The sequence below is a fragment of the Mus musculus genome, chromosome 12 (genome assembly GCF_000001635.26).
Source record: "Mus musculus strain C57BL/6J chromosome 12, GRCm38.p6 C57BL/6J".
In the NCBI taxonomy this organism is placed as follows: domain Eukaryota; kingdom Metazoa; phylum Chordata; class Mammalia; order Rodentia; family Muridae; genus Mus; species Mus musculus.
The window spans coordinates 65,048,435-65,073,983 of record NC_000078.6 but is presented as its reverse complement, the minus strand read 5'-3'; the positions used below and the strand labels follow the sequence as shown (position 1 = coordinate 65,073,983).

At 37.6% G+C, this 25,549-nt stretch overlaps 2 protein-coding genes and 1 non-coding gene across 9 annotated transcripts in view; 1 reads left to right on the top strand and 2 right to left on the bottom strand.

Moving 5' to 3' along the window:
* The first annotated feature begins 45 nt into the window (after window positions 1-45).
* Fkbp3 (FK506 binding protein 3) lies at window positions 46-11,552 on the top strand. The gene is made up of 7 exons (NM_013902.4): window positions 46-169; window positions 3,932-4,033; window positions 4,875-4,982; window positions 7,207-7,342; window positions 8,180-8,247; window positions 10,209-10,306; window positions 11,244-11,552. The coding sequence occupies exons 1-7, from the start codon at window positions 62-64 to the stop codon at window positions 11,296-11,298; spliced, it is 675 nt and encodes a 224-aa protein (NP_038930.1). The 5' UTR covers window positions 46-61; the 3' UTR covers window positions 11,299-11,552.
* Prpf39 (pre-mRNA processing factor 39) overlaps window positions 10,598-25,549 on the bottom strand; it is a 27,053-nt gene continuing 12,101 nt past the window's right edge. For 3 of the 7 annotated variants that reach the window (NM_001374213.1, NM_001374212.1, NM_177806.3), the window contains 9 exons: window positions 20,533-20,698; window positions 19,906-20,013; window positions 18,664-18,828; window positions 18,220-18,346; window positions 17,465-17,733; window positions 16,071-16,255; window positions 14,039-14,113; window positions 12,719-12,833; window positions 10,598-12,560 (listed from right to left, as the gene is read on the bottom strand). In NM_001374213.1, the coding sequence (NP_001361142.1) occupies window positions 12,504-12,560; window positions 12,719-12,833; window positions 14,039-14,113; window positions 16,071-16,255; window positions 17,465-17,733; window positions 18,220-18,346; window positions 18,664-18,828; window positions 19,906-20,013; window positions 20,533-20,698 (1,267 nt within the window). In that variant the 3' untranslated portion in view covers window positions 10,598-12,503. Of the gene's footprint in view, window positions 12,561-12,718; window positions 12,834-14,038; window positions 14,114-16,070; window positions 16,256-17,464; window positions 17,734-18,219; window positions 18,551-18,663; window positions 18,829-19,905; window positions 20,014-20,532; window positions 20,699-22,225; window positions 22,868-25,549 lie in introns of those variants that run through there. The other 4 variants (XR_001780462.2, XM_006516029.3, XR_003950061.1 and 1 more) reach the window with 4 other exon arrangements.
* Gm25970 lies at window positions 17,326-17,411 on the bottom strand. The gene has a single exon (XR_003950371.1). It is a non-coding gene; the product is annotated as a small nucleolar RNA SNORD127 (small nucleolar RNA).

The window sequence follows — 25,549 nt, the reverse complement described above, 5'->3', positions numbered from 1 at the left end:
AGGGCGGGACCGCGCCGGATTGAGGCGGGCTGGCTCAGTGCAGCGGCAGCAGCAGGGGAAGATGGCGGCGGCTGTTCCGCAGCGTGCATGGACCGTGGAGCAGCTGCGCAGCGAGCAGCTGCCCAAGAAGGACATTATCAAGTTTCTGCAGGATCACGGTTCAGATTCGGTACCAAAGGCATCTGGGCGGCCAGGCCGGGGCGTCCCGGGGCAGCTTCACCCCCCCCGGAGATGCCTTACATACCGGATTCCTCGGTGCCCCCGCCCTCGCCCTCTGTGGCCGGTGCTGGCCAGGCCTGAGCGGCCCGCGTGAGCTCCCACTCTCCCGCCCCTTGGGCCGCCCCAGATTCCGCGGGGTTCGGCCCTTATTTCCTAGGGCAGGCCCTGGAGCTGCGGCCGTAGATTTAAATCCCAGACAGGATCTGTGAGGGCCGAGGACCTGAGGAGAAGGACCCTGAAATGCTGGCGTCTGAGGCGGGGGCGAGGACTCGGGAGTGCATGCTGCCGGGGCGCACAGTGCTGGCCACTGGGAAATGGGAGGGAGGGGTGTAAGGATGCGAGGGAGCCTCGTGTGCATCTAGTTTGTCTTACCCATGTACTGAATACCGAACTATGATCCGTGATTTTCAGAAACCCACATATTACTGTTTTAACTTTTTTTGTTACAAATCTTTTACAAAATAACCTTAGGGGAATTAAATGTGAATTTTTAATACGGCGGGCTTCTGTGATTATAAGCACGCAGATTTGAAAAATTCTAGTTGTATAATGCAGCTTTCAGCCCTGTCCGCATCTTAGCCACCCATTTTGTAGTCACGGGTTATTTTGTTAGACTTGAGTTTTTGCCCTTCAGGAAGGGTCATTCATTCCCACCCCCACCCCAGCCCCCCCGACTCCTTAATCTTTTTGGAGGCAACATCTCATAGCCCAGACAGGCCTCAAACTCCCTTGACCTTACCTTCATCTAGCAAGTGCTAGGAATAACAGCCCTGCTCCATCACGTCATGTTCTGTACCTCAGTTAAATTATTTTGAGGTTTTTTTTTCCGGGGGGGGGGGGTTGCTTTGTTTTTGTTTTTTGAGACAGGGTTTCTCTGTGTAGCCCTGGCTGTCCTGGAACTCGATCTGTAGACCAGGCTGACCTTGAACTCAGAAATCCACCTGCCTCTGCCTCCCAAGTGCTGGGATTAAAGGCGCTCTCCACCACTGCCCCACCTCAGTGGTCATACACGATGTGCATCAATCTACCATTTTAAAATAGAAGGTGCAGCCTAAATTAAGTTTTGCTACAGATTTTCAGATTCAAAAATGTCAAGATAGCGAGTGCTGTGTGATTCCAAAATATGAAAATGCATTTAGTGACATTTAAATGGGTATTTTCCAGTGATCATTCACATACTCATGCCTGTGTTTTTACAGTCCTGTCATTTCGGTTTAAAAAGTTTCTGGGTTCTTTTGAGAAGATTGTATTTTCACTTAAGATCTTGTTGGGAGACCCAAGAACTCTCACACTTCTCCAGGCGTCAGGATATGGTCCAGCCATATTTATGAAACGTGTAGTACACTGTAGAACTGTTTGAGTGAATATACAAGAGTGAAAGGAAAAGGCCCCTTTGCGGATAGACCCACTTGCCATTTTAATGGGTATTCTCTTGAGCCATTATGATGTTCAGCAGTAGAGTTGGGCATTTAATACCTCAATACTGTACTTCTTAAGCTGTCTTTAAACAGCTTATTTATCCCAAGGTAGACTGTAAAGTTTTTAATTGTTTTTCTTCTTCTAGACTCTTAAGCGCCACTGACCTGACTTGGACCATTTCAAGAGACTTGGAACATATAACAGTTTTGTGATAATTTTTGTTCCCCAGTGATAGTCTTTTACCTAAATTAGTTGATGGTCATTATTTTTGTTACTCATAAACTATTAGATAGTTGTATTTTAGGTATTTTTCTGGACTCTCAAAGAAATGACAAAAGTGCTGAAGTAACTGATTGCTTCTATATAACCAACTTTTATCTCCTTTCGCCAGTCTTTTCTCATCTACAGTAGAGATCATGGTGGTTCATGCCTTTAATTCCAGAGGCAGGAAGATCCGAGTTCCAGGTCAGCCTAGACTAACTACACAGTCAATTCTCAGCTGGCCAGGGTTACATATTGAGAGAGGAAAGAAGAGAAAAAGCAAAGGCAGAAAAGTGCAGTAGGGACTACAACAGAAAGTTTCCAGAACTCTTAGCTGGAGGAGACAGCTTGAGAAAATAAGAAAATACAGTAAAGGAAGGAGACTAGAATAAAGGGCTGGAGGGGTGGCTCACAAGCATGATGTTATGAGTTCAGATGGCAGAACCACTCTGAAGCTGTAGGAGACTTCATGTGCATGCGCCTAGAATCACAGCGTGTCATGGGAAATGGGGACTGAGAATCCCTGGAAGCTCTTAGGCCAGCTAGCCTGTAAGAGAGAACCTGTCTCAAGCTGCCTCAAACTTCCACACATGGAATTCCGACTTGAACGTACCATTTACACTTTTGGAGTGTCCATAGGCACTCACCAACATACAAGGGTGGTTTATTTATTTACTTATTTATTTTTTTAAATTTTAACACAAGATTTTGTACTGTCACCAGATTTTAAGATGAACATACTATGAATTATTGATTTTTTTTTTTTAATTTTTGTTGTTGCTTAATTTTTGTTTCTTGAGGCAGTCTTGCTTGTGAGCATAAAGATGGCCCAGAGCTCTTCCTCCTGGCTCAGTCTTGAAGATGCTTTGTTTTCACATTTATTTATATATTGGCTTAATGTGTGTGGACACGAGTGCCGTGACACTTGTGGAATTCTTTTTTTTTTTTTTTTTTTTTTTATTTATTTATTTATTTTTTTTTTTCACTTGTGGAATTCTGAGGACAACTTGTGAGAATCAGTTCTCTGGGTGTGGGTTCTGGGGATCAAATTCAGGTTGGTTAGGTAGGCTCTTACAATGTGACAGACTATTATTCTACTTCAACTTTCTCTCATCACTCTTGATACACATGCTTCGGCTAATCTTGTACTATAGGGAAGCTGGGTCTATTTAACTTTCCTTTGTGTGTGTGGTGGAGGGCTCAGAAGACAGCTTGCAGGAGCCTGTTTTCTCCTGCCGTTCAGGACACGTGGATTGAACCCAGGTCATCAGACTAAACATGAGTCTTTTGAAAAGCTTGGTCCCCAGACTAGGGTAAGAGCTAAGATCTTAGTCCAGATAATATGCCACAAGCCATACACTATCCTCACCAGATCGTAGGTTATAAGTAGGTCCTGGTAGCTATTCCCGACTTGGCTTGAGGCTTCCAAAGGCATGGCAAAAAACATTCTATCAGGAGCAACTGTTTATAGTATGCTTAATGTCTAGATAATCTTTTTGGGTATTCTGAAATGGGAGAAAGGTTAGAATGAATCTGTCTGCCATATATACTGTATAGCTGTAACCCTTTAATACCTGATATTTTAAAATCAGCTTTTAAAGAATGAGGTATAAAATACAGTGTTTGTTGTATTTCTTCATTATTTCTATTATAAATCACAGCAGCTAGCACAGAAAGATTGTTTCAAAGTTTCTTGGTCTTGAGACAGAGTCTTACTATCTGACCAGACTGGTCTTGAATTCCTGAGCTCAAGGGATCCTCCTGCCTCAGACTATAATGAGACAGGGTCTCATGTATCTCAGCCTAGGCGAGCATTCACTAGATACCTGGCCATGGCCTTGCTGCCTCTCAGTGCTGGGATTTTAGGTGTGCAGATGCAGTTTATGTGTTGGGTGGAATAGAGCCCAGTGGTTTGTGTGTATCAGTCAAGCACTCTACCTCCTGAGTTACAGCCTCAGCTCCAGACTACATTTCTTATTTTAGATCCTTTCTACTTGAGGGAAAATTGAACTAATCAGCTTTTTCTTTGTAGTTTCTTGCAGAGCATAAATTACTGGGAAACATCAAAAATGTTGCCAAGACTGCTAATAAGGACCATTTGGTTAATGCCTATAACCATCTTTTTGAAAGTAAGGTAAGTGATCATATCCTATTAAAAAATTTTCATTTAGAAATTTTATTTCTACACACAAATTTTAACTGCAGTTTTCTTTTTGAAGAGTTTTTCCACCTATAGTTTTTCTTAGCTGTGATAATTGGGCTTTGTTATATCAAGCAAGGCTAATTTAAAACATGGTTCAGTGTTTAGGTTATTTTTAAAGGAACCATTTTTTTATTATTTTTGTTTTTTTTTTAATTTCTTAGTGTTATAAATTGAAACAAAATCTTTTTTCTTTCTTTTTTTTTGGGTTTTTCCAGACAGGGTTTCTTTGTGTAGACCAGGCTGGCCTCAAACTCAGATATCCCCCTGCTTCTGCATCCCAAGTGCTGGGATTGAAGGCGTGCACCACCACTGCTTTGCAAATTTTTAGGTCATAAATCCATTAAGTCACTTGGCATTCTCTACATTGTTATAATATGTTGTTAAAGAATGTATTGGTTTAGGTAGCCTTTAAGAAAAATAGATTTTTAAAACATTTTTAACATTTGTTTACTATAAAGCGGTCATCATGTACAAGAACATTTTTATGGAATGATCTATGAGTGTACCCATCTCTTATCTGAGTTGCTTGTCTGAAGGCCATGCTTGTTTAGGATTTATATCATGCAGTGGTTTAAGGGTCACGATTTATTCACTTTCTATTTAAGCCGGCAATACCTTTGTGTTTAGGTGATCTCCTTGGATAGTGGGCTTTGTTCCACTCCTTGATCAGTGTCTTCATTGTGCACATGCTCATTTACTGAAAGGGAACGCTAGATACTCCTCCTAGTTATTAGCTTGTCCGCAGTACTCATCTTAGAATGTTTTTTTACAGCGTTTCAAGGGTACTGAAACTATAAGTAAAGTGTCTGAACAGGTGAAAAATGTGAAGCTTAGTGACGACAAACCCAAAGACTCCAAGTCTGAAGAGACTCTTGATGAGGTCTGTATGTATTTTACCTTTCTCTTCTGTTTTTCTTCTATATGTAGTAGTAGGGATTGGACTTAGGCCCTCATGAAAGGTAGACAGGTGTTATGCCATTGAACTAATGCAAGTACTTGTTTCAGTTTTGAGAAGGGCTTCACTAAGTTGTACAGGCTGGCCTCCATCACCCCCACCCCCAAGCCCACCTAACATTTGCTTTAAATCTCTATAAATAAACTAAGGCGTGGCTGAATGTAGCCACGTTTTTAGAACTAAGCTGTGATTTGGACTACAGTGACTCCCTATTCTTAGTATAGAAATAAAACAAAGAGCTAGCTAGGAGCTTCTGGCTAGAGCTCCCAAGGTTTCTGGACTATTTTAAGAACCTGATTCCGTAGCCAAGTCAGGGTGAATTAAAGAAACTTCCTTTAAGATATTTTTAGCCTTTGTAATGAATATAGTGTGCCTAGCTATGGAAAATAGTTCACAACTGGTTTTAAGTTATGAGTTCATGACTAATCGTTCTCAAGCCAAGTTTTATGTTATTGTATTAAAGCTTGAAGAATCTGGCAAAGTCTTTGGGGGGGGGTGTTGTTTGTTGGTGAGATATGATTTTACTTGTAGTCTAGGTTGGCTTCAAACTCTTCATTTTTGTGCCTCAACCAGTGCAAGATACAGCTGTAAGCAGTCAGTATCAATTTTTAAAGCATTTGGGTATGTTTTCACAGAGTGTAAGTTAAGGTGTATTGAAGTTAGTTAAGGTGTAGTTAAGTCAGAAAGCCAGTTACTTTCTTAGAATTTTTTTCCTATTGGTCAGAAGCACAAATTAATGTTTACAGGTATGTACACATAAAGCAATTTGGATGAATTTATTATAAGGCAAGATAGATAGCATATTGCTAAAGAGTTTAGAAAAAAGGTGGTGGTACATATTTTTAATGCCAACACTCAGGAGGCAGAGGAAAGCAGATCTCTGTGACTTCAAGGCCAGCCTGGTCTACATAGTGAGTACCAAGGTAGTAAGAGGCTATGTAAGTCATACCTTGGCCCCCCAAAATTTGTATAGAAAGATTTTCCTAGTAAAAATACAACTTTTTTTTTTAAGATTTTATTTATTTATTATACATAAGTATACTGTAGCTGTCTTCAGATCTCATTATGGGTGGTTGTAAACCACCATGTGGTTGCTGGGAATTGAACTCAGGACCTCCGGAAGAGCAGTCAGTGCTCTTAACGGCTGAGCCATCTCACCAGCTCCAAAAATACAACTTCTTAAGAGCCAGAAGCAATTCAAAGAATCTTAAAGGATAATTTTTAAGACCTGTAGCTTTGACATTTAAGTATTTAAGAATACTTAAATACTTAATTCTCCTTTTATTTCTCCTGTATAGAAATAAAATTCCAGGGGTGGGGAAGAAAGAAAAAGTAGACTCTTGTTTTGATAAGTTGGGAATATTGAAGTCAAAAATACATTCTCTCCTTTCTAGATTTCTCCCTTACTGATCCTGTACTCATCTCTGTTATTTCTATGCTTGTACTTTGGAACAACAGGAAAAATAGTGAAGAAATAGAGCAGACAGTGTTTATTAGATCTGGTCTAAATTCATGTGAAGTTGATCAATTCTTGGCCAGAGTCACAAGACATTATTTTCAAAATCAGAATGCAATTTATTGCTCTCATGGGTACTTATGTGGCTAACAGGATATTTTTCTTTTGTATATGTCATCTTGTAACTGACTGGCCTGAAACTCGATATGTATATTAGGCTGGCGTTGAGTTTACAGATCTGCTGTGTGTCTCTTTGAGTGTTAGGATTAAAGGTGTCCTGGGTCCATCTAAGATTCTTTAGTAGTCGTTATTTAGTAGTCATATTTAGTAGTGTGGATGGAGGCAGCATAACTTAATTTTCATTAGCTAGGATGAAAAAAATCTAGTAATACAATTATTGGTGCCAGTATAACTCAAATTTGTATGTGTGTGTCAGGGGGTATAATACCTTATTAATTTAATAGTAGTTTTCTGAGAATTGGAATGGCAGTCTTGCCGTAAGACTTTTAGTTTCCTAAGATGCTCTAAGTTATATGGCTTTCAGTTATAGCCTTGTGTTTAAATAGTATTCTCATCGTTTGGTTGACAGTGTCTTATAGATGTTGGCTACTGATAGTTTATCACTCTGATCTTTGAGAATGTTTCTGTCATCTTTTAAAAAGAACATAAATAACTATATGCATTTATTTTTAGGGTCCACCAAAATACACAAAATCTATTCTAAAAAAGGGAGATAAAACCAACTTTCCTAAAAAGGGGGATGTTGTTCACTGCTGGTATACAGGGACACTCCCAGATGGGACTGTTTTTGATACTAATATTCAAACAAGTAAGTGTTAACTTTTGTGCAGTAGACAGATGGCATTCTTTTTCTTTGCTTTTACTTTTCCCTGATGTCGTTTGTACCAAGATTTTCTTGGCAGTGTTCTACCATTCATAGGTTGCTGGCTGGCTAATCTTTGGCAAGCAAAGGATGAGGAACTTGCAAGCTTTGTCTGTTTTAGATCTTTTGAGATTGTTAGAGGTGCTCCAAGTGGAAGTGGTATCGTATCCTCTGTACTGCTGGTGGTATTTTTGTGGCCAGGATTGAGAGAGGTCAGTGCTCTCTGCCTGCTTTGCCAGTAGTCCACCCCTCAACTACTCAGCTCGAGGAGTGAGGAACTTGTTCCTATGAAAAAAAACATTAATGATATGCATATAATCACCTCTTAAAGGTTCCCCCAAACTGTCAACATTGGGGACCAAGCCTCAGTATCAAGTTAGTAAGGAAAAACAACATTCAGACCTAGCAGTGTTTCAGAATGCTTTAGGATTTTAATATAAAAGAGGAAATTAAAATGAGCTGGGTGTGGTGGCTCATAGCCTTAATCCCAGCACTCTGGAAACAAAAGGCAGAAATTCACTGCAAGTTCAGGGACTAAGTCATAAGTTCTATGCCAGCTACACAGTGAGCCTCTACCTCAGTGGAAGAAAGAAGGCAACAGAGCATGTTATTTAGTGGTTCTCTGCTTTCCTGTGTTACCGTTGAGGTGCAGCTATAGGTGTACATACATAAAAGTATCATAAAACATACATCAAACACGCTTTAAAATTATTTTGTAACTTGACTGTAGTTCTTAAGTGCCTGACATTACAGTTTAGAAGGTAATTAAAATCTGTTTTGCAGGTTCAAAGAAGAAGAAAAATGCCAAACCTTTAAGTTTTAAGGTCGGAGTAGGCAAGGTTATCAGAGGAGTAAGTAAAGATGGCAAATGAGTATATAGTTTTTCTAAATATGTGCCATTTGTGTTGTAAGGCTGTAAAGTTTGGACTGTGGGGAAGGGGAGCAGCTTGCCTACCATGTGAAAGGTCCTACCTAGGTTAGCTTCTAAATGCATCTCAGGTATTATTCTGTAGCTATGAAGAAACACCATGACCAAGACAACACTTTTGCATAGTTTCAGAAGCTTAGTTCATGAACCTCATAGCCAAGAGCATAGGGGCTGAAATAGTTAAAGATTTTACATCCTGATCAGCAGATACCAGGCAGGAAGTGGCCTAGGCTTCTGAAACCTCAGCGACCAACCTCCTCCAGCAACACACCTCCTCTAAACAAGGCCACTCTTTTTAAGTGATATTTTAAAGTTTTATGTACATTGATATATGTGTGAAGGTGTTGAATGCCCTGGAGCTCGAATTACAGTTGTTGTGAGCTGCCATGTGGCTGCTGGGAACTGAACCAAGATCCTTTGAGAGAGGAGTCAACTCAGCTCTTAACCACTGAGCCATCTCTTCAGCCCCCCTCCCCCCCCCCTTTTTTTTTTGGTTTTTCGAGACAGGGTTTCTTTGTGTAGCCCTGGCTGTCCTGAAACTCACTTTGTAGACCAGGCTGGCCCCGAACTCAGAAATACACCTATGTCTGCCTCCCACAAGAACATTTTTTAAAATCCAAGAATTAGGATTGGTGATACAGTAAAAATAATCTTTGAAGTCAGACAGATATCGTATTATCCTTGCTGGCTGATCTGGTACTAGTTTCCCATGTGTCATTTTCCTCATCTATAAAATAAGAATCCTGGGTCTGGCATGCTGGCTCATACCTAGCACTCTATAGGTAGATGTAGGTAAGTTCCGGTACTCCCAGGGCCACACAAAGACCCTGTCTGAAATAAGACAATTATTTAAAAATCCCAAAGGTGTAAGCTGAGTATAATTTAATATAATAGGGACTCATATACTTATGCCAATATATAGTACCTTATAGTTTTTCTTTGTAAGGTAATGTGTCTGAAAAAAGCCTTTCGCATTTAGGCTTTTTTAAAACATTACATAGCTTTTTTTGTCACATATAATAAAAACATCTATTCCACTGAAATACTTGTAGGAACAGGAATTATTTCTTCTTTCTAAAATCAGCATGCTTTTGTTTATACAAGCATATGGAATATAAAGTAAATCTTAAGGATGTTAGATTTAGGATTAACTATTATTACAATGTACTGAAGAAATTAGAAATTGGGCTGAAAATTTCCTCAAATTTTCATGTTAGAGACTACCCATTGTTCAAATTGTAGTTCCTCAAACATCCAAAAGGTTATTAACTAAAATGCTTATTTAGTGTAGCTTTAAAAATGACAGACTGAGTCAGGCATGGTGGCGCATGCCTTTAGTCCCAGCACTCAGGAGGCAGAGGCAGGCGGATTTCTGAGTTCTAGGCCAGCCTGGTCTACAAAGTGAGCTCCAGGACAGCCAGGGCTACACAGAGAAACCCTGTCTCAAAAAACAAAATAAAACAAAAAATATGACAGACTGCTTTCTATATGTCTAAGATTCCTGTGTAGAACCCAAAACCATGCAAAATACCAAGTCAAAGGTTTTAGGTGAGGATGTAGCTTGACTGACAAGTGCACGGCAAAAAGAAAGGCTGAATGGAGCCTTCAACAAGGAGTACAAGCCAGGGTTACATAGATACACCAGGGTCTGTCTCAAAACACTCAAATATTTTGTGTTTTATATATGCTGTGTATGGATATCCAGAAAGGTTAAAAGAGGGGGTTTTTCAGTCTGATGTGGGTTCTGAGAACTGAAGTCATCTCTAAGTCCCCATAACTTCTGAGCCATCTCTAGCCCCCAATAGAATTAAAAAAAGAGAGGTATATTTGTTGTTCTTTGATTACATGATTTATGAAAATTGCCATAACTTATTTTGCTTTTAGTGGGATGAAGCGCTCTTGACTATGAGTAAAGGAGAAAAGGCTCGACTGGAGATCGAACCAGAATGGGCCTACGGAAAGAAAGGACAGCCCGATGCCAAGTATCCTTTCCCTTTATAGCACACACCCTCCCCACCCCCACCAAGCCTTTTAACCTGAATTCTTGGATTCAAGATTCTTATGCCCACAAGTTGTCGGACCCCCGTTGGCATGTTGTGGGTATGTATGTGCTCACAGAAGCAATCCAACAAACCAAACAAACTCCTTTCCAGATAGTCTTCCTGGTGTGGATGATACCCTTTGCCCCCTGCTCAGCTTAGTTACATTTAGAGAAATCAAAAACTTAGAAATGAAAGTTTACCACGTGTAAGTGAAGGAGACCACAGGACAAATAATGTTAGTAAGCATTTATTAAGGATTACAGTATTTGTATGATAGGGCCCAGTTTGTCAACATTTACAAAACGCAGAAAGGCATGATTCTACTAAACTGATCTAATAGTTAACTGGAAAGGTGATTCCATTCTTGTTTGCCAAATTAGTTTTGATACTGTAATTTGTAGATGATAGGAGTGAGGTTTGGGATTGGTCGTCCTTTGTAGTCTTCAAAATGTTAAATTCATCTCATGTGAAATCATAAAGCCTTCTCACCTTTTGTTTCTTAGAGTTTGTGCAGACCAGCTGTCCTCAGGTCCGCCTCTGCCTTCTGAGTGCTGGGATTTAAAACTGCACCACCAAGCACACCTAAACTTGTCTTATAATTCACAGTAGATGACATGTTCTGCCAACATACAGGTTTTGAATGCAGTTGCAACCTTCAAAAGATACTGGCTAATTTGGTAGCATTAGTGAGGTATTATCAAGTATACTTTTAAGAAACTCAAGCTAGTCTGAGTCAAATACAAAACTGTCCTCTTAAATCTACTGGCATAATCTCTGGCTTACCTTAGAACTTTTAATTGTGTCTCTACCACGCACATAATCTGATTTACAACTCTTATTATGCACTTTTCAAATTTTCCTTGACCTTTTCCCACAGAATTCCACCAAACACCAAGCTCATTTTTGAAGTGGAATTAGTAGACATTGACTGAAACCAGTACTTCAGATCGGACATCAGCAAACATAAAAATGAGCTGTGGCTAATTAGAGCTTGTAAGGGAAGAGTCAACTGGAAAATTTAGAGTTAAAGCTTGTTTACTTGATCTCACATTTTGAGAAACATAATCCTGTTACTCCCTTTAAGTCTCAGATATTTTCCTACAGCTATGTAAAGTATTCCAGAGAGCTGCTTTCCTTTTACCTTGTAAACTAGAAGACTCAATAAAAGTGTCATGGATTGTCTTGACTGACTTATTTATTGTGTGTTCTGTATTCTAATTAGGTAAAAACTAGTGACTCTGTCCCAAGAGTTGAGCTGCTAATCAAGGTGGCTAGCTTTGTCAAGGACATTAAAAATATAACACTTCATGGTGGAAATTAAAAGGCACAGGAACTTGAAACAAAACCAAAACAGTTAAAACATTCTGGTAGGAAGATAATAGATTTAGAGAAAAATTTACTTCAAGACAATGTTAATCTCTATTTTGTGTACCTTCCCCAAATGAATTCATCAACAATTGCTGCATGAGTCTCCATTTTTATTACAAAAATGATAAGTCTGATCAAAATGAAAGCTTGCTCATAAGTTTTACATGAATATTCTAGATACAAACTCTCCTAAAACATACTTTGATATTTGATTTCTTAAAGGGATGCTGACATTAAACTTTCTTGCTTATAATCTATTCAAAGGCAGAGCATGTCAACAGTTCATCTCTCCTGGAGTTAGAGCCAAATTCCCCAGTAACATATAGACAACCTTAGGATTTAAAAGTAAATTTTTTAAAATCTTTTTATAGGAGGCAAAATTCTCAATAACCAGCCCTTATTCTCCCCCCCCCAAATCTCTTTTAACTGACATGATTTACAGTCAGTTTTTTCTCCCTACAGTTAAGGCTACAAATCTCCTGCATGAGCTGCAAAAGAATTCTAGACCAATTAATGCAAAAAAAAAAAAAAAAAAAGATAAAATAAAAATAAAAAAAATAATTCTCCAATAAAAAGTAAATTTTAAAAATGGTAGGAAAGTTTCTATGATACACTATTAATTGACATTTCCTGCTATTAACTAGACAAATGTTACACAGAAACTAGGAGGACAAATTATCAAATACAACAAGCATATACTATGTTTACATCCTTCAAAAAAAAATAATTCCACATATCATATAAGCCATCTGAAATTTACATTTTCCCATCAAGTTGGAGGTGGAGGATAATACTGTCCATAATTCCAAGGATTCTGATAATTGTACTGAAAAGGTAAAAAGCAAACATGTCACCAAACTAGAATCACAGTTATGATCTACATATAAAATTAGTAATAGGCACTGATTAAATCCCAGCACTCCACTGCAAAAGATACATACAGTATAGAGCCCCCAGTGCACAGAGTAAGTGGTGCAGCCTTACCTGGTACCAGGCACTGTAATTATATGCAGCTTGATTTGCCTGTAAATCCCCATCAATGATCTGTGCTGATGACAAATCTTCTGTGTGTGCTTTCTTTTCTTCTGGTTCTTCTGAGCTGTATGTAAAAGATAAAAATGGAAACTCAAAATTCCCACATACATGAACTTTCCTAGATGATTACACAATGCATGTACGTTTGTTTTAGTAATGTCAATCATCTTTTGGCAGCAAGGTACTGTCACTAGATAGCCAGTAAAGAAAAGCTGTTGTAAACAGACTAAACCTAAGCTCACTTTACCTATCTTTATGGAGCAATCTCTGAAACTTCTCCAACCTAAGAACTTTATACTACTGATCTAATACATCCATGAGTTGATACCCAGATTTGCTGCCTAGAGCATAAGGGACTGACCCCTGTCCTCCTCAATGTACCAACAACAGTAGCCTGCAATATGATGTACTAGATTTCAGATTCTTCTGAAATAACAAAACCTTTTCCCACTCTGGTCTTTTTAGCCTTCTTACTTTCCATAAATCTACAACTCTCCATTCCTGTAACCCCTTGCTGGAAAATTATATGCTCTAGTCTTTATGCCAGAGGTGGCAAACAGGCCTGGGGTCTGGATTATAACCTACTATTGTTGCATTTGTCTTTGATGCTTAAAAAAATGACTTGTTAAGTCAGGCATGGTAGTATACATTTTTAATTCTTTTTTTTTTTTAAGATTTATATATATATATATATATACTGTAGCTATACAAATGGTTGTAAGCCTTCATGTGGTTGGGAATTGAATTTAGGACTTCTGCTTGCTCTGGTCAACCCTGTTCGCTCCGGTCAACTCTGCTCACTCCATCCCTGCTCACTCTGGCCCAAAGATTTATTTATTATTATAAGTAAGTACACTGTAGCTGTCCTCAGACGCACCAGAAAAGGGCCTCCGTCAGACCTCATTACGGGTGGTTGTGAGCCACCATGTGGTTGCTGGGATTGGCACTCAGGACCTTCAGAAAAGCAGACAGTGCTCTTACCAGCTGAGCCATCTCACCAGCCCCACATTTTTAATTCTTAATACATAAAAATCAGACTGTCTAGACAATAACCATGATTCCAACTCTGATTCTGGACCTTAGGGAGTGGCAGGCTGATAGTGGCCTTGCTATTTGCTTCTGAGGTAAATCACTGATGTTTTTTATTTTTTTCAAACCATAAATTTACATTTCGCAATATAGAGGTAAGGATGTATTTTAAAAGGCATTTTCATATTGAAATATTTTCTCTTTAAGTATCCTTTCCTGACTTATCAATAAGTTACATACCCATTTTCAGCTTTCCTTTTTAAAGTATCCTGTTCTTTTAGAAGTGTTTGGTGTTCATCATATGCATTCAGAAGCCTGAGGGGGAAGGAAAAAAAAATTCTTTTAGGATGTATAATTTTTAAAAAAGATTTAAAGTTATTTCCATGAGAAAACAGCTTATATTACTTTCTATGTGTGGTCTTTGTCTTATCTTTTAAGATTTAAATCTTGGTTCTAATATCTCAATTCCCTAAACTTAAATTATATTTAAGGGCCTATATAGTATCCTTTCATTGAACCAGTAATTTGTCTGGCCATTACTACCAAATCAAAATGATAGTTCATTTAAGTTTGTATATGCCAGTTCTAAGAGTTTACTGTTGATAGCAGAAGCTCTGAACTTCAAAGGCAAAATACAATTAAGATCCTAGTTCCGGCAGATGTGATATTCATGCCATTAATCCTAGCACTCAGAAAGCAGATAGCCAGCTAGTGCTACAATTTAAAAAACAAAACTCTTTGTTCTTTAGAAGTAGGTTCAGTGGGTCTGTGGGTAAAGCACTTACATACCATGTATAAGGCCTTGGCTTCCATAGTTAGACTACTTTACATACTATTCCAATCATACACATGTTAGTGTTACCATGTATTTCCCATCACTATGTCTATCCTCTCCATCAGAATCCAGTAGGAGCTAAGTGAGACTACGTCTTCTAGAAAGCATAACAAATCTATTTTGATCCATACAGATCAAGCGTATGCTATTTCAGATACTTTCATTGGACTGTAGAATCACACCATCCCAACTAAAAGCTAGCATTACACAACATCTTTTCTTCTGTACACATTTTTCAGTGTAAAAACAGACACTGTCTATATAGCATATCAAGTAGTTAAAAACAGGGTCTAATTTTATCCTTCTAGTACATAACTTGAAAACTTTGGATAGCTGAATGAGCTTCCATCTTAAACAAAATTATTCATTATTTAGCTATGAAATTTATAATTATGCAAATATAAAATACTGAGCAAAGTTTCAAGAACCGAAATGCTAGCTGCTGTGTTAAGCTGAAAACTTACCATCAAAACATACCCACATACATAAACACACAAGTTTAGTGTGGTTTTGGTGGAAATTATTTTAAATCAGATCAGCAAAGGCTCACGTTTATTAGGCACTGGATTATATCACAGCAACAGATTAAGACCCGAACGTTACCAATGTTCTAGGCTGTATTTCCACTTCCAGGGTTATCAAACTTAGTAAACTGCAAGCTGAGATCCACACCTATCCTTACATCACCCTTAACGTTCAGCTTTTTTATGATTTAGTAGGAAAAGGCCACGAGGCAAGGTCTCATTATCTACCTTCTTTTCAAACCTGAGATATAATGGCATTTCTATTCCAGATTAGTCCTATCCTAGCTCTGTGAATGTTGCTGGGCAATGAATCAGGGCCTTGTTCATGACAGACAAGTACCCCACCACTGAACTTGACATCAACTACAGCCATCTTATCTCCCAACCTTCACGTGTATCTCATAGCTCAATCTTTACCACACTTCTCTTTTTGTGGGGTCCACATGGAGGAAGGAGAAAATGAACTGCTACAAGTCTTCTAACCTCCACATGTGCACCATGACCACACAAAATTGATTTAAAACAGGAAAACAGTTTTGAAGGGAAGATAAAGCTTACATCGTATACACACATTTATAAAACTGAATTACCTCCACATGTTTAGTACACTAAACACTTTTAAATTTAGTATTGGATACGATAATACAGTAAGACAGTTCAGCACATAAAACATGAGTAAGCCTGGTTACCTGCATCTGTTTCCTAGCACCTAAACAAATGGATGGAGAAAAAGCCCCAGGGAAGCTGTCCTCTGACCTTCTATACATCTTGAAACATACACACACTCCCATACATACACATCAGAAGTTTTTAAAAATAAACTTAGCAATGTCTTAATGTATAATAACCATCAAATTCTTATCATAAAATAACAATGCTCATGGTTTATTAAAAAAGATGATGAAGATCTTACTTATTAACATCTGAACCAAAATCTTCAAGGAATTCCACTTTTCTTTGAGAAAATGTAATTCTCATTTTAATAGGCAATGAACCATGTATGGCTTTGTCAAAGCAATTGAGGATATTTTCTTCATTTTGCTTGAGGTCACAACTGTATTCCATTTCAAGTAAATTGAGGTATAACTTTGTGTTCTCCTGAGTAAAAAGCAGTATCAATAGCATTCTTAGAATATTTTGATTAAAGCATAAATATGTAAGATTAAAATATACTCGTGTATGTTGTCAGTGTGCATACATAGCGAAGTAAAATATACTCTTCAGGAAATATGTTTCCTGTCCCGTGGTGCTGCATGCTGAGTACTGTACATAAATATTCTATTACTGGGACACAATCCTTATTATGTTTCTTTAGCAATACTAATAGGTTATGACACCACCCATCATTTCCCATAGTTGCAAGTGTGTTTTTACATGCTAATTAATTGAAGTTCATTATCCTGTTAATTGACTAGATGACTAAAAATAAAAATTTGAAAACACAATATAAAAGCATTATCTGTATACTACCCCTCTAATTGTGACTATAAATAATTATAAACTTGTATCATCAACAGGCCCAATAAAGTTTAAAGTCTACAAAATGATCCTGATGTGGCAGCACATGCCTTTAATCCCAGCACTCGGGAGGGAGGCAGAGACAAGTGGATCCCTGTGCGTTTGAGGACAGCCTGGTCTACAAAACAAGCCCATGACAGGCAGCGCTGGTTACATTGAGAAACCCTGTCTTAAAAAACAACAACAGGGCTGGTGAGATGGCTCAGTGGGTAAGAGCACCCGACTGCTCTTCCGAAGGTCCAGAGTTCAAATCCCAGTCAACCACATGGTGGCTCACAACCATCTGTAACGAGATCTGACGCCCTCTTCTGGTGTGTCTGAAGACAGCTACAGTGTACTTACATGTAATAAATAAATCTTTAAAAAAAAAAAACAACAAAAATCAAACAACATAATCCTAAAAATAAGACACTTCCACTAGTTTTTATTCCCTGTTTCATAAAAGGAACGGCTTGCAAGATGAGTGTCACTATACTGCTTTGCTACTGTTATGCTTTGTTCACAAATGCTGCTCCCAGGCCACTGATCCTTAACAACCATCAAGTTTCTACAATTTCTGAAAGTTAATTACAAAGATCACAATATTTACAACTTTAAGTAACCATAACTTTCGCACACTTTAAACACAAAGAAAGAAAAAATATTAAAAGTGGCAACATCAGTTTAGAGGGACTGTTGTCCTCATGTAGTAATAAATATATTACTGTATAGACCAAATCTTTCATCACAGTTGCCAAAGGGAAAAAGTACTAGCTTTTTATGAAAAATGTTGTTAAAAAATGTACATACCTTATCTTTTTCGATTGCTTCCAAAAGTACCTTTCTTGATTTTGGAAGATTTTTCTGTATTTTGAAAAGATGTCGGGCTAGTTTGATAGCATAAAATGATGACTCATTATTTGATTTGGCATTCTTTATAGCATCCTGAAGCAAATGTTCGGCTTCTTCCATATTTCCATGCCGTCGTTCTAAACTTACTCTTCGCAATCGAACCATTGCCAATCCTAGAACACATTCTTCAAACGTTCTCAAGATAATCCTGGCTTCATTAATATTCCCTAAAATAGTAATTACATATTTATACTTTTGTTTAAATTTTTGAAATAGACTTTATATCAAGCAATGAAAAACATTAGCCTGCAGTCTAGATCTAGTGTGGGATGGGGTGTAAACACCCATGCTTACTTATTTTGTACTGTCTACAGCTGCTCTTAGGATATGGCAAGGAAACAATAAAGCTTTTATAGAATTGCCAAATTCTCATTTATACCTCCCTTAGTTCTCAATTCCTGTAACTCCACCCTGTGCTAAAACATCAATTGAGGGGCTAAGAGTAAGATTCAGCAGATAGGAGCACTGGCTGCTGTTGTAGAGGACCCAGGCTCACTTCTCAGCACCCTCAACCCTGTTTAGTGTAGTCCCTGAAATTCCCATACACTCTACTGGTATCTGCAAACACTTCGTATGGATAGGCATGCAGGCAAAACACCCATTCATATAAAGTAAATACATAAATTAAATCAACTGAACATTCTTTTTCTTACCCTGTTGTTCCTCAAAAGCTGCCCAAAGCATGTGTGCCATGGGTTTCTTTGGGAGGTGAACAGTACAAGCTCTGCTGAAGACATGCCTCACTCCTTCAATGCTATGGTTTTCCATGTACTTGGCATACTACATACAAAAAACAGGAAATACTGAATAATTTACAGTTGAATACGTGATGGATTAAATATGTGACAGAACGATAAAATTCTATTTTTAAACCCATTCAGCACCTTTATTGAACCACTAGACTAGTTTCTGTAAGGAAGGACGAAGAGAGGCAACGAGGTTGGCATATGCAGCAGTCAAATCTGGTTGCAAGCAGACCATCTCCTAATGCAACAGATATAGTTATATGAACAACATTCAACAGAAGTACAAAAAAGGTTAGTCACTAGATCAATGTTAAATGTATTCAAGTTAAACACACTCTATCATTTTCTTACCTTAATCCAAAACTCCTCATAGAGGGCACAAGATATGACACATCTTTCAAAGAGAACCACAACTCTTTCATGAGTCCCATTTTCAATTTCGAATTCTAAGTATTCTTTCCAGTTTTTTAGCTGAGCCTTTTCCAATGGTTTCACATGAAAATAAGGTCTTTTAATCTGTAAAAATATTATTATATGGCAATAAAAGTAAACCAAAATCAAAATATTTGAAGTAAATGAAATAAATACAAAGAAAATATTTTAAAACTCATTGCTGTTTATTTTTTGTTTGTTTTTGTTTTTTTCATTACAGTTTTGAAGAGAGATATGTGTGTCCTTAAGACAAAGTCTGAACGTAGCCCTGGCTGTCTTCGAACTCAATATGTACTCCAGGCTGGTCTTTTAAGAGGGTCCTTATTTTTATTACTAAGGTAAGCTACATTGTTTATTTATCAAAACTTATTTTACAGTCAGCCACAACAGACACACATATCTATTCACAGGCTAGATCATGAAAGGATAACTTACAAAAACAAAGCTACATCAAACCTTAAGATTGGGGCTGAGGAAGCTAAGCTGCAGGTGAGTAAGCAGGGTTAGAAAAACTGAAGAGGAAACATGAGAAAAAAGTAAATCAACTATGCTGATGGTAGTACATATCTTGTGAACTAACAAAATGCATACTTCAAATACGCAAATGAAGTATGAAACATACCTTACAAACAGAAATTAGTTAAATTCGTAAGACAAAAGCATCATTCATCTGTAGATGGTTGGGTGTGTTGTTTTTAATTTCTGAGATCAAGTCCTACGTAGCAAGGCTGATATGGAACTGATGTAACTGAAGATGACTTTCAACTTTTGAACCTTTTTTCTCTAGCTTCCAAGTGCTAAGATTTAAGACTTGGCATCCAACCTGGTCTATACATGGGGCTGGGATCAAACTCAGGGATTTGTGTATGTTGGGCAAGCATTCTACAAATTGAACCTAGCCCTTAGAACAGCTGTTATTTTATTGTCCACAAGATTTAGCACAATAAAGTTGATTTTTAAAGGAATTCACCTTAATCAGGAATCTTGCACTTGAAATACAAATGTAGTAAGATTCTAAAGCTGGTCATAGAAAATGTCAAATACAACTGAGATGCACACTTTGAATTATTACTAATACAGAAAGAAAAATTCACAATGGTGTCACTACTATAAGAAAAAATCTTATTTTTATATTTTAAGACTATAAAACAAAACACTTACACCTTCTTCAAATGTCCACCTCTTACTAACTTCATGCTCATTATAATTAAACATTTCTTGATGAATTTCAATGATTCTGTGTCTCATATTTTCTATTTCAGTAATTAGCTTGAAAAAAAAGAAAAAAATTAAAACTTATAAGTTACATACTAAAAATTCTCAATAGCACACATTTAAATATCTTCCACAGATATTTCATTCTTCAGTAGCTAGAGTATTTAATTTTGTTTTAGGTTGTTTTCTTGAGACAGGGTCTCTGTATATATAGTGCTGGCAAACCTGGAACACATTATGGAGACCAGCCTGTCCTGAACTAATGGAGATCCAATTGACTCTGCCCCCCAAATGCTGGCATTAACAGTGTGTGCCACCACACCCTGCTTTAAAAATGATTTAAAACACAACTTCAAAAAGCCAATTTCTTATGTATTTTCTACAATAGGAATAGTAGACTGCAATCAAAGTAAATTATTTTTTCTAGAGTAAGTTACTTCCAGGTGTGTCATGGTAAAACTTTCTCCTTAAAATTCATTCTTAAATCATACTGATCTAAATGGCACACTTTATCACCATTCCATTCCTGCTACCTAGTTTCTTATTCACTGACCATGTGATTAAGAGGGTTACCTTTGCTGGATCAGTTATGTCTTCAATTCCTGATGGAAGGTCATCACCAGGAGGGCCGTCATCACCACTGTGTCCATTTACAGAAGCTAATTCCCTTCTCAGCTGAATAAACTGTTCACCAGTTAAAAGATCTCTAGGCAAGTTATTTTGTACATGTTCTTTAAATCTAAAGGAAGAATTAAAAACCACTTGTCAGATACCTCCTATGTATTATTCCTTCAAATAAACGAGAAACCAGTCAAAATATGTAACACTTCTCTTTTTCTGTACCTACCACTTGGTGAGTATTTATGCATATATAAATAGATATAATTCCATCCCACTGTCTTTGCAGTGGAATGTAGAAGACACCTAACTCCAACTCTATTTCTCTTCTCATAATCTTAGTCTATCTATAAAACAGAACATATCTATTGTGCAAATTTAAATGAAACAGCTAATTCATATTAAAATTCTAAAGTGATCACCTACCAATTACTTACTCCTTCAGTCATTAACAATCCAATGACATTAGCTTAATTAAGGTCACCAATTACCATACATGCAAAGTATAATGTGTTCTTCAGTCCAGCCTCTATCTTCAGCACTCGAGGCTGCTAACCATATCTTCTTACTCCTAGACTTGTCTTCATTGCTTGGTTTAGGGGGTGCCACTCCCTTGGTTTTCCTCCAAATCTCTCTGATTGCTGCTTGAGCTCTTTTGGATCCCCACTACTACAGGCATTAACCCTATGTTTCCAAGAATTCTCTTTTATTCTCATACTTTTTATATACTTTCTTGCTAAAGTCATTAAGAGTTGAAGTAATTACTATATCAACAAAACTCAAAAATAAAACAGAAGTCCAAAACAGTATAAATCACAGATTACTATATCCAGTTGTCAATAGTCTACAGAAAAAAAAAAGTCATTTTACATATGAATGTAAACAAGTTTTACTAAGGTATAAAAACTTCTTGTCTTTTCAGACACTGACTCACCTGACACTGGTTTAAAACTCAAGATCTTTTTACTTTCATTCATCAATTATAAGCAATATACTGCTACACCCAGCTAACACATTTTCAATAACATGTTATTTCACTATTTCATTTGTCTAATTAATAACAATAATAACAACAACAATTTTAACCAAAACAAGGTTTCTCTGTGAAACAGAGCCCTGGCTGTCCTGGACTCAATTGTAGACCAAGCTGGCCTCGAACTCACAGAGATCCACCTATCTACACCCCACCCATGTTGGGGTTAAAGGCCCATGGCAACCATGCCCTATACCTTTTCTATGTATCTATGTATCTATCTATCTCTTTTGTAAACATTACTTTATATACTCCAATTTTAACTGTAAAGAGGAGGTAAAGTATTTGCGATATTGACTTTAAAATGGAATCTCCTATACTCTATTTGTTTATTTGTAATTTATTGGGCTTGATTGTTTTTCAAGACAAGGTCTCATTCTGTAGCTCTGCCTGGCTTGGAACTCAGTGATCTGCCTGTCTCTAACTCCCCAGTGCTGTGATTAAAGGCATGCCACCTAGAACTCACCATATACCTGAGATGGGCTATTAAATGATAGCCCACCCACTACCACCAAGTACTGTCTTCTAGTCTTTCCCAGTTATGTTATCATTCACATTCCATGTGATAACAGATCCTATTGATTCTATTTTCTAAATACATCTTTATGTCCTTACTTTTCTCCTGAATAAAGCGTCTTCCAACTTCTAGTCATATAATTCTCTTCCTCCATTGTTATTAGAAATGATTTAAGAAAAATAGAGTGACGTAAACAGAATGCGGTGGTGACACATGCCTTTAATCCCAACATTGGAGAGGCAGAGGTATTCTAATATTGGAAAGGTAGATGATAGGATTCCTCAGTTTCGACCTCCAGCATCCTAACTGTAATTCTAGTTCCATAGATAGCAGAACCATATGTGATAAATAGATGCATGTGTAGGCAAAATACTCATACATAAAATGAAAACTTCTGAAAGATAGAAAAACACAAGACTTCAGCCTCTCAACCCCTGACAAGAGCATATACAAGTTCCCACCAATATGCAAATAGCTAAAAGAAAAATCCAACATTGTTGCTGTGGTATTTAATCCCAGTACAAGAAGTAGAGACAATGCAGATCTCTTTGAATTCAAAGCTAGCCTGGTCCACAGATGGAGGTCCAGGCTAGCCAGGGATACACAAGTGAGACCTTATCTCAAGAAAAAGCAAAGCCAAACCAACCAACCAACTAATCAATCAATCAAAAAATTACTAGAAAGATGTAAAAAAAAAAAAATTACTAGAAAGATGCACAGCAACCCGGGCGTGGTGGTGCACGCCTTTAATCCTAGCACTTGGGAGGCAGAGGCAGGCAGATTTCTGAGTTCGAGGCCAGCCTGGTGTACAAAGTGAGTTCCAGGACAGCCAGGGCTATACAGAGAAACCCTGTCTCGAAAAACCATAAAAAAAAAAAAAAGAAAGATGCACAGAACCCAAGTTCATTTTCCATCATCCACAGGGCAGTTCATAACTGTCTATAACTCAGTTCCAGGGGATGAACTGACATTTCTTGATTCTATAGGCACCAAGCACACATGATGCATGCACTCGCGCGCACACACACTACACACATACACACGTGTGTGTGTGTAGGTAAAATATTCATACAATACACACAAGGAACAAAATATTACATTTACTTATTTTGGAGGGGGCAATGAGTCAGGGAGTAAGTTGTGACAGTGAGTGTTCTCCTTTCACAATATGGCTACCAATGACTGAACTCAGGTCATAAGACTTACAGTTAAAACCATTTACCCACTGACCCATCTGGCTAAGACACACATATTCATGCTGAAGCATCCAGCAGGTCCCAGTACTTGAGAGATAGAGGTAGGTGTATCTCTGAGTTCAAGGCCATCATAGCCTACAGAGTGAGTTCCAGGACAGCCAGGGCTATGCAGAAAATCATCTCAAAAATAAAATAAATCAAGCAGAATACTCATTGCAAAAAAGATCTGGAGGGCTAGAAAGAGGGTTCATTAGCTAACAGCACGCATGCACCATTGTCACAGCATACCAGAGTTCAGTTCCCAGCACCCATGATTCTAAGAGATCTGAAGCCCTCTTCTGGACTTAACAGACAGACAACTGCACACACATGCACATATCACCATCCCAAGCCACAAAACAAAACAAACAAAACCCCTAAAAAGATTTGGAAGGACTCAGTGGTAAATAAAAATATTTAGAGAGCACAGATTTCAACAATGGGGACTGTCTGAAAGGTATTACCTCACCCCCAAGGCTTTCTCTTTCTGTTTCCAGGTAATCATGAACTGAGCAGCTCTGGCCACCTCCTGCTTCCCACTACTATGTTCTTCTTAGAGCTAGATGATCATGGCACCTTTAAAATTGCTGATACAATGGGAGGCAAGAAGGGCTCATGAGCTCCATCCCTAAAACACTGCTGACAGTTAATGGTTTCTGGGGAATAGTCGTTTTCTTTAAGTGTGGCTGGCTTCATACCCCAAGTATACAGGCAATATAGGCAGTGAACAGATGTAAAGTATATAAGTTAAAAAAAAAATAATTAATTAATTAATTAATTAAAATTAAAAATACACACTAAATTTGGCAGAGGTAGGAATTAAGGGATAAATATGACCAAAATACAATGTATGAAACTCTCAAAAAACATAAAAGTTACAGTAATAGAAAGCTATCATTTCCTAAATAAAGGTCTTGTAATCTAAATGTCACCATGGTCTATGAAAATGCCTTGTATCTGATGTTCATTGGTCCAACAGGCATACAAATACTACGACTTATGGTAGTAATGTATTTCAGCAAGTGGGTACCTAGGTTATTATGTACTAGAAACCTGTCTACCTGTTCTAGCTCATCAATAATAGAGACAGAATACTGAACTACAATGTTTCTTTTTTTCCTCTTAGTTCCTATTTCTAACACAGCCTGTAACTTCTATTTTTAGCATATTATATATCTATAGTACTTTATATATTTTCATTAACCAACTTAGAATATCATTTAAATTTTTCTTCCATATACATTACTTATAACAATTAACAAAAACACAAAATAGGGTATGGTGGTACATACACACATGAAATCTCAGCACTCAGAAGGTGGAGACTGGAGAATCATGAGTTCAAGGCCAACTGGGGTCCCCTGAAACAGTCTCAAAAGAAAACAACCCAAAACAAAGTACATATGTTATATACACATACACTGAGGAAAAGAAAAAAAAAAAAACCAGCAAAGACACAATCTCATACTTATTCAGAGTTTCTGGGTTCTTAGCAATGAGATGCCTTGCAGCTGAGCACCATGCACACACCTGCAACCACAGCACTCAGGAAGCATAAGGAGGAAAAGATGGAAGGTCAAGGCACACAGGAGCCACACAGTGGCTTCAAGCTTCAACCTACCTATCAAGATCTTTCTCAAAAGCAAAAAGAAACCAAAACCAAAACTACACATGGAAACCATGGTACAGAGAGTTCTTGAAAACCTATGAAGTTATTTAATACAACTTATATCCAGAAAATCATAAAGTAAAATTTAAATATAATGATACTTAATAATTTGAAGAACTAACAAAGACAGAATAAGATAAAAAGTTAACCTCTAAACTGCAATCTTTGCTGTTCTGGGTATGTTTATGCATATCAGGAATGTACATTTTGTAAATCCTTAAGTAGTTAAGCCAGACATGATTATAAGGTTTATGTCTATAATCTCAGATCCTGCTATGCTGAGACAGAAGGAGTAAAGATTCTAGGCCAGCATGGGAAACACAGCAACATACAATCTCAAAAAATAAAATAAAAAAAGCACTTAACAACTGCCAAGCACCATATAAATTTAGTACTACAAATATTCATTCACTAAACTCTATTTTCTCATTTCTTCACTGCTCTGAAGTACTTTGCATATAAAATGAATAAGAAAAAATTTCCATACGAAACTATTAAATCATTAAACATTTCACAAG